The 13,197-nt window shown below is 41.6% G+C and overlaps 1 protein-coding gene across 3 annotated transcripts in view; it reads left to right on the forward strand.

Moving 5' to 3' along the window:
• Positions 1–11,550, forward strand: part of POC1A (POC1 centriolar protein A) — a 29,662-nt gene extending 18,112 nt beyond the window's left edge. For all 3 annotated transcript variants that reach the window (XM_083717756.1, XM_083717755.1, XM_083717757.1), the window contains 4 exons: positions 1,447–1,599; positions 7,763–7,822; positions 9,795–9,947; positions 11,250–11,550. In XM_083717756.1, coding sequence (XP_083573882.1) covers positions 1,447–1,599; positions 7,763–7,822; positions 9,795–9,947; positions 11,250–11,348 — 465 coding nt within the window. In that variant the 3' untranslated portion in view covers positions 11,349–11,550. The remainder of the gene's footprint in view (positions 1–1,446; positions 1,600–7,762; positions 7,823–9,794; positions 9,948–11,249) is intronic.
• Positions 11,551–13,197: the final 1,647 nt, after the last annotated feature.

Below are 13,197 nucleotides of genomic sequence, written 5' to 3' on the forward strand. Positions count from 1 at the left end.
GTGTCTGCAAACTTGCCTTAAAATACAGTGGTGCCCCGCAAGACGAATGCCTCGCAAGACGAAAAACCCGCTAGACGAAAGGGTTTTCCGTTTTTCGATGCGCTTCGCAAGACGAATTTCCCTATGTGCTTGCTTCGCAAGACGAAAACGTCTTGCGAGTCTTGTGATTTTTTTCGCTTCCCCCCCTTTTTCTAAGCCGCTAATAGCGCTAAGCCGCTAATAGGGTTGCTTCGCAAGACGAAAAAACCGCTAGACGAAGAGACTCGCGGAATGGATTATTTTCGTCTTGCGAGGCACCACTGTATTAAAATCTTGTTTTTTATTTGAAAGCAATTGAATGCAATTTAGAAAAGAAAAATTGCTACCTTTTCATAAAAATGCCCAAGGCAGAGTACAAAAGAGTATTGCAACTAGAAACAACAAGAAGCTATCAAAAGCAGCCTTTTAGAAGCCTGGAAGAGTAGAACTATGTCAAATTGGTGTCAGAATTAAGGAAGTTCTTTGATGAGCTTGTTCTAGAATTTGCAGCACTGCTAGAGAGGAAGCCCTGGCCTCCTGGTACTGATATGTCTGGCATCACTGGGGTGATGGAACTTGGAGCTGACACTTCCAGCTGATCTTAAAAGAGCAGGGAGATATGTATGAGGGAACGCATTCCCTAAGGCGTGCTGGGCCTAAGGATTCCAGTACCTACCATTAGTTAGCCGTCTTTGCACCTGAGCAGTATTCCCCTGTAGTCTGCCCTTGCCAAGAGGTACTAATAGGAATCACAGACATTGCCCAAAGGATCTAATCTATGCTTCTTACCTATTTATTATATAGGGGCAACTTACTAAGGACCTAACTTCTCATTTTTGTACTGAGTGGCGCGTGCTCGCGCTCTCGCTCTCTCTTTCTGTCTCTGTGTTGTTAAAACAAACAAAAAAATAATGGGAAAGCATTAATAAATGGATCTTCCAATGAAGGCTTGTTAGATACAGCCCAAAACAGTCTGCATGCTTTAAAAGTAGCCAGTTTATTTACGAATCTCAAAGTTGCTTTTGATCATCTGAAGGCAGCCCTGCTTAGGGAAGTTTTTAATATGTGACATTTTAGTGTATTTTTAATCTTTGTTGGAAGCCTCCCAGAGTGGCAGGGTACAAATAATAATAAAGAAGATGAAGAAGAAGTTTTATTTTATCGGTGCTCTCTGGCAGTATGGAATCCTAGCTTCAAAAACTTAATAGCATCATGTGCTCTCTGGGCCAATCTTTCAAAAGCTTTTTTAAAAAATTAATAGCTTGTAATGAAACTACTCTGCTGGGGAGGCAATATTAATTAAACATAGTTTGGAAAAGCTTCATGTTATTATTTATTCTGGGGAAGATGTAATCTTAATGCTGTGAATTGTACACAAACTATTACCCAAATTGTATGTTTGAAAGCTGTTTTGAAATGGCTTTACAGGTAATGGTGTGGAAAACAAACTTTGATGCTGCTGATTATGGCGACCTGCTGAAAACACGGAAATGCAATATGAATGTGAATGGCACTGACTATGGTGATGCACTGAGAACACAGAGGTCCAGTATGAATGTGAATGGATCTTCCAACAGTGTGGTAGGTTGATGTCCTTGATTTTCAGTTCTTTGGTTATTCCACACTTTGGTAGAACCAATAGCTCTCAAGAAATTCCATTACCATAGTTCTAGTTTTCTGGGATAGATTATTTGTAATCCTGGTTGAGCTTCTCATTGCGTGTTAATGATAAAGAAAGCCAAGCTTGTCATTCCAGTCCAATAGTCCCATTGTTACCCCTCTGGTTCCTGTGTAAGGCACTCCACTTCTTGCATTTTGTCAGTGGTCTCTTGGGCTGTTTCTGTTGTGGACTATAACATTTTGTTCTTTTTCATCCAGCTATTCTTTATGTAAGCAAATTCTTCTCAAACTGCTCATATGCCAGATGTGCTTTCTGTTCTGACCTCGTGGCTCTCAAATTAGGAATTCATTCTAATTTGGGCATTGGTTCATCTCACTCCCCCCACAGCAGATTTTTAATGCATTTTGAGGGGATTGGGGGGGGGGGAGTAGGATAAACAATTTCTTTGGAACTTCTCTTTGGAGAAGTGATTAAATTAAATGGCTTACACTGTGCACAATGTAATTCTTTGAGTATTTATGTCATAAAAAGCAACTCCAGTGCGATTTTTCTAGAAAAAAAGGGTGCCAGAGCTCACCATAATAAGCCTTGTTCTCTTATAATGGCAATGGCATCCACCTGAGAGGTGCAGGAACTGAGTTCTGGCAAGTTCCGGCTGACAAAAAAGCCCTGAGCAAATTTCTATACATAGTGCAGTCTTTTATAAATGTCTGTTCAGAAGTTAACCTCGCTAAGTAGAGCAGTACTTACTCCTAGCTAAGGTGCTTTATCATAGCCCAAACCTAATTTTTTTTGCATGCATTTTGAGTTTTGTGTTGTAAACCACCCTGTGATCTTTGGATGAAGAGCAGTATATAAATTTTATAAATAACAATACTAACCCGAGGCTTGTGGAAGAATGTCTTGAAGAATCAACCCAGAGTTTTGTAAGAGTTCCCCTTTGTTTTTCTTGACTACTATTCCCTGTGCCTCTTAGAAGCCTACACCTATGCCTTGCTGCTATATCTTTTCTGTTTATCCTGTCTCTGTGGCCCCCGTTGGATAAAAAGGTTCATTTTAAAAAGAAAGCAAAAAAAATTAACCAGGTTAGTAATCATGAGGGATCTGAATACCTCTGAGCACATGATTTGGGTTTTTTCTGGATTTCACTTTTGCAATCCTCTTCTGGCCTGTATCACTCTAAACAGGTGTGGGTGAGTGTCGACTACCCTTCCCTCTTTGGCCTGTGCCTTCACAGGTACATTTGTATGCATGAAGGATTCCATACAACCTGGAACCCCAGTTCTGTGTACAGGGATACCAGGCACATCCCAGCTCCCATGTAGAGCAGCACAGGAGCTGCGATGCTTCAAGAGGTCTAATGCATGCCGTGCTCCTTACATAACCTCAGAATTGAATGGCTCTGATTTGTTACCCGTTTTTGTCTTTAAAGTATCAGAAAAAGAAACGAGAGCAAAAGGTTATGGCAGTGTTCAGTCATTCGAACTATTTAAGTGTTCTTCATATTAAAGACACCTTCAAAAACTTATTTATTTATTAAACGAATCTTTTGGATTTGGGGGAAATAAAAATGAAAGTGGTTAGACTTCCTGCCTCCCTCCCTCAACTTTTCCCAGACTGTGACTAAAATGAGGAGGAAGGAGGAATCAATGATAATTGGTTCCTTATCTTCAGTGGGGAACCTTCACTGGACTGCAGTCTCTTCTGTTCTTTGGCGGCGGGGGGGGGGGGGGAGCAGCTCTGGGTCCACCCCACTGCTTATAATGAACACCACCCTGGTATGTATTCATTGACTGAGCAACAGAGAAAGTTGCAACAAAACGTTGCTGAGCAACCATGAAATTGCTTATATTTCTAAATGCAACTTGGAATTATTGCCGTGCTCATTCTTTTATTTTTATGGTTGACCCAAGTTCCAAAAGACAGAATGCAACTTTTCTTTCCCCACACTAAACAGTTTTAAAATGGCACAAAATAAAACAAAACTATCAGGTGGCACAAATAACTCTAGAGTAGAGAATAGTGACATGGTGTGTATTGAAAGCTGTGGTTTTTTTCCCCTTTTCTTTAAAGTGTTTTTTTTATCCCGCCTCCTCCAATATTTGAGGCAATTTTAATTAGTTTAGATTAGAATAATATGGCATAATCCTAAAAGGATTTTATATTTGCAGAGCGCTTGTGAGCATCATCGTCACCATCTATTTATCATCCTCCTCATCTTTATATCCCGCCTTTCTCCCTGACAGGGACTCATAAGAACAGCTTAAAACATTTTTTAACCCTTAAAAATTATGCACTAAAAGAATTAAAAATTATAAAATCTATTAAATATGTACGCATAATTACAGTAAAAACATTGCAGCACCTGCCCTTTTCATTAATAGCAGTCAGTTCCCAAAAGTCCGTTGGAATAAGGAAGTCCTCACTTCCTCATTAAGTAATTTGCTAGTTCTACTAAGCAGCACTTCCAAAATCAAAACCAGATTGTGCATCGTCTTTCATCATTGCCGAAATAAATAGCTTGTTTTGATTGTACAGTGCCTTACTAATTTTGATGCTTATTATTTCTTATGTTTGTGGGCATACTTGACACGTTTTGTTTTGAGCTGAACCAGACTGTTGATGGGTTTGGCTTTCAGGTTTCAAGAAAGCTTTTGGAAGAATGTAGATTTATTGTCTGGTTGGATTATCTTCCAGTTACCTTGACTTTATCACCTTTTGCTTCTTATCATGCATTTTATAACTGCCAGTTTTCTACAAAAACTCATGCCCCAGAGGTTCTGCTCAGTCTTTTCTTTTTCTTAGGAGAGTTCTTCCACTGGGTGTCACTCTTTACTCTTTTTTTCTGTGCAGCTAGGGATGAAATAATCCTTTACCCATATCTAAAATAACTAGTCTGATAGGTGAAAATATTTTTATAATGACCTGACTTTTGTCATGAGATGTAAGCACTTCTTTAGTTTAAAAATGAAAATCTAATGTTTCTCCTTCTATTCCTAACTAGACTATCTGATGCATTAGACTAGCAATATACTTTCACTTGTATACAATCTCCATAACTTTGGTTACTCTGAATGAGAGTGGACTGTCTAGTTCATACCATGGCTACACAAATTCTAGGGAGGATAGGAATACAATTTGCTTTCTATTTATGGCATTCTTTCTCTTGTTCGGAATTCCCCTAAATGTAAAACTGCAGAGAACTCAGTAAGGAAGAGTCGTATATGTTTGATCTTTGTCATTTTACATGGGTTTGTATTTGAGAAATGCTAGCTGGAGAAAAGAAATTTGAGCTGTGAAGCAGAAGGCCCCTGCTTCATATCTCGCCTCTCCCATGAACTTGCTACAGTATGTAGTGCTAGGAGGGATTTCAGCCTCAATCTTCTCCAATTTGTGATATGGAAATTAGAACCTGGATTTTGTAGAGGAGTTGTTGTTAGGATAATAAAATAATGTATAAAGTACTAAAACATTCAAAAGCAATATATAAATGCCAAGTAATTATTGTTGAATTTTATGTTTCTATGAAGGATGGCTGCTCTTTATAACACAATAAATATGGACTGACACCATTGAAACAACTTGGGAATAAAGTTCAGCTTCTGCAGGCCCAGATAAGTTGCTGGACAAACAACCCCCCCTTTTTTTGCAAACACTTGGCAGGAGTGAGCCAGCAGTAAATCACACTGAGCAAGTTGGAGTTAACTCTTTGTTCACAAAAACAGGATCTGCACAGGACAATGACTCATCTGCGGCAGGTTGCCTTCATGAAGCAGTTGCTGTGACTGAAGCTTCCTGTCTTCCCACAGCTGCCTAAGTCCCCCTTCGTCAGGGTTTTCTCCAAGCTATCGGAGACTTTGCCGCCCACTAAGCTAACTTCTCCTCCCTCTTCATTCCTCTCCTGGTTCTGGGAGACCACTGGGGAGGGGAGCTTGTCACAGCAGGAGGGGGGAGACTCCCTTGCCTCTTCACCAGCTAGACTCATCTGTTTCTTGGCCTCCCTCCTCTCCTGCTTCAGCTTCTGCCCCAATTCTGGACTTCTCTCTGCCACAGACTCTCCCAGCTCACCAAGCCCTGTTACCTTTTCAGCTTCCAACACTTCCTCCCAGTCTTCTCCCTCTGAACCTTCTTCTCTTGGGGGTTCCCCAGCAGGTTCTTCCCACCATTCCTCTGTGTCCAACCAGTCTGTGACAACCCCCTTAGTTAGCAAGACTAGTCTGCTGCCTGGGAGTGTGATAGGGATTTTCAAAAGAGGATTCCTTTTATTCTTTTTCCCAACCCACAGTAGTTGCTGCTCTCATCTAGTAGAAGCTATAAATTACTCAATTATGTTGTTGCCAATAATAGTCCCACCAACGGCTTGTCTCTCCTACCGTTAAGTGTTCTGTTCTTTTGAATATTTCCAGTACCTGTTAAGTAGGTACTTAGTATCAAATACCTTTGTTCTGTTGTGCTCTTCAAATTGTGCACAGGAACAATGAACTAAAATAGGATTATTCTCTGCACTTGTGTAATTATACAGTACCCCTTCTAAATAGTCCCTGTTTAGAATTTTGCATATTTGCTGTGAACAAGCTCTGAAAAGTGTCTTGTTCCTAATTTTTCTTTCTGTGGCTTGATAACCATTGAGTGAGTGCCATTGTCTTCATGCACATGTATGTGTGTTTGCTTGGCTGAAAGGGTCTGGAGGCTCCAGCTTCCTTCATTGAAAAATAAAGTTAAAAACTAAGTTGTGAATGACGTTAAGTGTGTGCTAGGAATTAAGGACATTGGCACTGATCTTATGATGCTGTCTAGATAGTACCAAATATTGGTTTGCCAGCATTATTTGTACTGTGATTTTGGGGTGGGGGCTGATCTTCTTAAAAGGCTAGGGAAAGCCCCATTTGAACCTTTTGTAAACTATAGGTGTAATAATGAAGAACCTGAGTCAGTTTTACATGCCCTTCTTTAAATTTAGTTTTTTACCACAGGGCTAGAGAAACTCGTGATATGTTCCAATATGCAATCATTCTCAGGCTGATCTTCAGAATATCCATTTGATTTTTTTTATTGGAAGGTTCTATTAATCAGAGCAAGTTGAAAAATTCTTAAATGGAGCCATTTCACTTGGACAATCTATGATTGCTTTTATTTTATGTCATACCATTTAAAGGTTTGTGTCCAGTAAGCTACAGATTACAAGGGACACGGCTGGCGCTGTGGTCTAAACCACTGAGTCTCTTGGGCTTGCCAGTCAGAAGGTTGGCAGTTCGAATCCCCGTGACAGGGTGAGCTTCCGTTGCTCGGTCCCAGCTCCTGCCAACCTAGCAGTTTGAAAGCACTCCAAAAATGCAAGTAGATAGATAGGTACTGCTCTAGTGGGAAGGCAAACGGCGTTTCTGTGTGCTGCTCTGGTTTTGCCAGAAGCGGCTTAGTCATGCTGGCCACATGACCCGGAAAAACTGTCTGCGGAAGCAGACAAACGCTGGCTCCCTCGGCCTGTAAAGTGAGATGAGTGCCACAACCACAGAGTTGTCTGTGACTGGACTTAACTGTCAGGGGTCCTTTACCTTTAAGCTACAGGTTATGTGAAGCCTAAGGGAACTAAAGGAAGTGATGTGGGGCTGTTGCCCATTTTGGAGAAGCCAGGCCCCTTGTATTTAGGACCGTAATCCTGGATGACCTTTCCTTCTACTCACAGTGCAGCTGTTTGCTAAGAAATGCTTACTAAACTCCCTGCTGTTCTATCATTCTCTTTCCCACAGTTCTAGTAAGGCAACTGAAATTATTCTTCAGGATCAAATTATGGGGAAAGCCACTTACTGTAGATCTTGAGGAGCAGTGGCTAATGTCACAACTCGTGAGAATAAGAATGAAAGCACTTAGTCTTCATTTTTTTTACTGCATTATTTAAAACAATCTTGCAGGGCAGAACCCCAAGTTTTGGGGCTGTCGAATTGGACATCAGGGCACTGCTTTGCACTGTGACATTGAGGTCAAGTCAGTGTGCAGCTCAAGTCAGCAGGTAGCAGGTAACTTTTGAAAACCTGTCGGAGTCCGATTGGAATATTTAGGGTGCATTGAGTTTCACATCTCAGGTAATGCAGAATAACACAATCCTCTTGGATTCCTTGCTTGTAGAAACCAATGGATACTGGCAGTAGAGAGATTCAGAAATCTGGAATTTACAGACAAGAAAAGGTAAGTGAAACCAAACATCTCTGTAGGGTATTTTTCCTGTTACTGTGATGAGTAGAGGCAAGCCTTCACAAGTATTTTGACAGAGCTTTGTCACAGCCTCACTTATTGACTTTGACAGAAACACGCTTTGTGAGCTGTGGAAAATGATAATCAAATATCCGCTCTGAGTTGGTTCGCATGTAATGCTAAGACATGGTTTTAGCACTACCTACATAAGCTAGAATGAGATCAAGCAAAGCCTGAAAATTGCATACGGCCCCCTCTCTATCCTGCTACACAGCCAGAAGGAAGACTTATGTAGACTTTTTTTCGGCTTCCACAAATACTATCATTGTCTATGACCTAGAGATAGTGGTTTGAAGCAAACTCTGCTTATCAACAACATTATAACCCATGGCTTGAAGTTAGCTTGTATTGATTGAAACTTCTATGAGTTGGTTTTGAACTATCATCTTTGCTTCATATGCAACAAGAAGCAGGGATTTGTGGAAACAGAAAGTAAACACTGTCAAAATCTTCCCCTAGAATTGGAGAAAAGAGAGAAGAGGGGATTGTGCAAGACTGAGGCAGCACATGAGTCTTTGTAGCCCATGCATGTAGCTGAACTATGACTTAGCCGTCAGTGAGTTACGGACCTATGTTTGCTTGTAGTGAACATTGGAATACTTGAAGGGCAGGCTTCTGCCTGCAAGTGTGATTAATAAAATCTCCTGTTATGGTGGAAACAGTGCAAATGCTCTTCTTCCCTTTTGTGGGAAATAGCCTGTGATGGGATAATGAGCTGCTTGTGCGTAAAAGCTTGATCCCTCTGGGGTTTGGCTGGTCACCCAAACCTAGGCACTAACGGAGCCCCCAAAGCATGACTCCGTCAGTCGCTGGTAGAATCCGACAGTGGGCGTCTACGGAACTTACTCCAACATAAAAGTTGTTTGACGGACATGCGCCTCCTGGACTCTCTGCGTGACAGCTTCCGGCGAGGGGTGGGGGTTGCTAAAGGGGGTCTTGTTACCTCCTCACTGTTCTCACTAGAAGTATCCCAGAGCCTCTCCCCCGATTCCCTTTCCGCTGGAACTCCTGCTCTCCCCCTACTGGTTCCTTCTTCTGTAGAGTCTCTCCTATTCTCCTGGAGCCTCTCCACCACCTGTCCCTCCGATGGCAGTTCCCTGACATAGCCCTATGCTAGGATTTGAACCTGCATTTTTCCAAATTCCACATTCGTTGTAGATGGACTCTCCTGGCCTGTGCACCTGACAAGAAACACTGAAGAATTGTATTTTGAGTTACCGGTATATTCATCTAAAGGTGCAAAATATCAACTGAAGTGCCTTGGGGTGTGAGAAATGTTTTTCCCCTGACATCAAATTGAGGAGCCAAGGGCTTCTAAATTTCTTGATGAGTATAAAAATATCAGTTGTCTGCTCTTCCTTTTGATTCTCTGGTTATATTTCACTTTTATACAGTCATACCTTGTGTTGCATTAGGTTCATGTTGCGTCTTTTCGGCTTGCGAACGCGGCAAACCCAGAAGTGTATACTTTTGGGTTTTGCCGCGTGCGCGCAGAAGCGTTCTATCATGCTGTGCATGCAGAAGTGGCCCTCTAGTTATGGACTTTTCAGGGTGCAAACGGCACCCCGGAATGGATCAAGTCCATAACTAGAGGTACCACTATACTTACTTTAATTAAAAGATAATGCTGCACTGGGAAAGGGGTGGGTGGGGGCTTACGGGCAGAATGTCTATGTTGCTGATCACTACTAAGTAGCCTTCATGGCCACCATTCACAAATTGGAGGGTTTCAGCAGTACAGCTGCAGTACAGTGACTTGAGCAGCCTCGCTTCTCTGAATTTCTGATGCACATGATCCTTAACTGTGTATTTCATTTGAGCTGATGTCTCTCTCCACTAGTCTCCACCTACCCACTCCTCCAATTTTCACTGAATATGGTAAGCAATGTTTTTTTTCATCCTCTAGCAATCAGAGATGGATTTTGCAGAAGTTCCAGATAAACATATTCAAGAAACTGAAACAGCAGAATCTGCCAGAAGACAGCATGAACAAATTGACGAGGCTGGTCTTGCCAGCACCCTCCAGCATATTGTGGGACAGCTGGATGTTCTCACTCAGGTATGCAATACTTTCAGGAGTCTCTATGAAACCTTGAATAGGGTCATAAAAATTTCCTCCCATTATTTGTTGATAGAGCAGGTATTAAAAGGAATTACTACTTGAGACTTTTACTTGAAATGGAATATCCCAAAATATATTCTCAACCGATTCTTCTTTGATGTGTCTTAAGTCCTTTTCTGCTTGTCTAGTCCACAAGTAAAGAGAGGAAATGTTGTATCTTATAATTCAGCATGTGCTTCTATCAGCCCAACTTTTATTTGATTTAGCATTGGGGACAAATGGTGAGGCATGGCCCATGAGACCCTATGAACAGTGTTCATGGCAAAACAAACATTTGTACTGAACTTCACAAGCTTGTGTGTTTTCTCCTATAAGGGCATTATCTTAGTAAAGGAAAAAAAGTCATGTGTGGTTGGCCCGATTTGGAAGGTTGCGAGGCATGGATTCGTAGTATCACCAGCTTCCTCTAAATTATAAAATGGGATATTGTGCTCAGAATAGTTTCTCTCTTTGGCAGACAAAGACTCTCCCCCTCTAGTTGTCATTGGTATGCAGCTAGCTTTATTCTAATTCTGCTGCTTTATTTGAATTCTGCATCTGGGGAGGTCTGTTCAATACTCAAAACATAGAATGCACAGTTCTTAAAAAATGAACTCAGTTCATGTTTATTGTGTGTTTAATTGTGGTGTTTTTGTGTCGTGAGCTGTGCACCAGGATGGCAGGATAGAATTTGTTTTTAAATTAAGATTCACCGGCCTGAACCCTACCGTCTCTGTGGCTCAGACCCAGTGGTCCTTTAGTTAGTGTACAGTGTACAGTAAAAGCCAGACATTCTTTCACACAGTGACTTTTCTCAGCAGGACAATATTATGGCAAATCCTTTTAATTCAGGTTATTTTTCTCGGTCGGAAATTAATTGTGGCATGAAATAGTGGAGAGCAGTAGGGAAATGATCTGCAGCGAAATAATTCCCTCCCCCTTATCACCCCCCCCAAAAGGTCTGCATCTAAAATCGAAAATAACAAGCTGCTTTGCTCCCATGTTGTGCCAGCATCCTACATCTCAAAAATAGACATTTTAAGTTCTGTTGTAAGTTTGTGTTATTATTCTCTTTGGAAGGCTGTTTGGTAAGGCAGCAAAACAGCCCACAATGCATAAATAGAAGATGTGCTACACACCCTGATCCTGGGCATATTTGCTCAGAGTGAAGTCCCACCAAGTTCAGCTTTGTCCCAGGTGGTAGGTTTGCATGCTAAGGTCTTCCAACACCTTTCAGCTGTTGCCTTTCTCCTTTCGCAGACTGTTTCCATTCTAGAACAAAGATTAACATTAACTGAAGACAAGCTGAAGGAGTGCCTTGAGAATCAGCAGAAGATTGCTCAAAGTAAATCCAACTGAGTTTGCTGGGGAACTGACGGCAGCCATCATTGTGTGTGTGTGTGTGTGTGTGTGTGCGCGCGCGCATGCACGCATTCTCAGCATATATTGTGTGACTGATTTGTAAAGTGAAAACATTTCCTATTTTATTAGAATGAATTGTACAGCTTAATAGTGTCTGTAAATATATACTTTTTTCATATTAAACTTTCTTACTAACGACGGTCATTTGTGATGCTTGGCTTTACTACCCCGATTCGCATTTCCAGGTGTTGAGGAGTTGTTCATTTTTAAAGTAACACTGGCTTTGCTTCTCAGAGCAGCTCTGTTAAGAATTAAGACAGCCTCGTTTTGGAAATGACAAGCTTCTGGAACCTGTGTCGTAGACTTCTTGAAATTGTTTGTGTGTGTGTGCGCGTGCGCATCTGAGAACAGTGTGGGAGTTTCCCTTCAGACACAGATTTCCCAAAGCACTAGAGGAAGAGGACTCCACTCCAAATGTTCTGCAAGCATTTCAAGCAGAAATGTGACTCACTTCTGGGAGATACTGCTAAAAAGCTTCCTCTTAAAATTTGAATGTTACCTGCACAAAGCAGTCCTGCTATGTAGGATCTTTATACATCTCTTACAGTTCATTGAAGCAGAAAATAACACATGAAGCACTCAGAGTCAGATCCAGAATGGTTTCCATTTTTTTTGAACATTAGCTAAGTAATGTCAGATGCCTTGTCTGTTTTTCTACATGTGTATTTGTGTAGTCTGTGCCTGCTTTGCATGCATGTTCATGATCATGGATTTCTTTTGCCATGAGTATACTTATATTCCTGGTGGATACCCCCCATCACCTTTGCATACATTGGAACTGTGGCGTGGGAGACCTAGCAGTGCAGCTTTTTCGCATAGTGCGAGGATGACACAAAAAGCCCTGGGTCGTGTGAAAGGAGTCCCAAGACGTGGCTCCCTGCCAGATTATTGTTGCCCCACCTAGAAGTTGGGGCAAAGCTGGCATAGGAAGGAGCCTGATGGTGAATTTCATTCATGTGATCCTTGGTGTCTGATGGTTACCTAAGCAGAACAGGAAGGGACCTAGTCAGCGGTTTCACTGTTACTATAAAGGTAATCTATGTAGGGTTATTTGCCCCTCATCTTTGCTTTGGGACCTTTAGTGTTGCCGGTTTCAAAGACTGACCTGCACTGATTGTGCTCATTTTATCCCAACCCCCACCTGATATTGTGGATAGAAATTCAAATCTCGCACTCCCACTCTTTATATTTCCTAGAACCATATCTCTTCTCCGCACCCCTTTCCATGGAAGCCTGCATCGGTCTGTGTTTTCTGAAACCTTCAAAGTCTTTCTTTGGACCTTACCATTTCCACGTGGGAGGATTTTTTAAAAATCCAATTCCATTAAAAAAAACCCCCCCACACCTCCTTTCATTAGACTGTATTCTCACCATCTCAGAAAGTCTGTTAAGAAACTACAGGTTATTTTGCTTCCTGGCTTGAAATAAAAAGGGAGGGAGAAGATTTATTTCCTGCTTGGTTTTTGAAAGTCATTTTTGTTGTTGTGTTGTTTTGGAAACACTTTACCCAGGGGTTTCTTGCCCATTACGGGAAGCGGGTCAAGGAGGAAGCAGGGGTGGTTTGGGACTGCATGAGTTCCAGATGTGAGAATAACTTGGCATCTTCCCATGGCAAATGCGTTTTGTCCTCTCTACGTTTATAATGACGACGGGGAAAGGGCTCGAGTGAGTTAGGCTTTCTCCTTTGCTATTTGCATAATGTGCAAAAAGCTGCCTTGCTTGCAGGAGTGGTTTTCGCATCTTTCCCTCTGGAGTTCCCTGTATGGAAACACCTTTTTGCAATGCA

Source organism: Podarcis gaigeae (assembly GCF_964106915.1).
Source record: "Podarcis gaigeae genome assembly, chromosome: 2".
In the NCBI taxonomy this organism is placed as follows: domain Eukaryota; kingdom Metazoa; phylum Chordata; class Lepidosauria; order Squamata; family Lacertidae; genus Podarcis; species Podarcis gaigeae.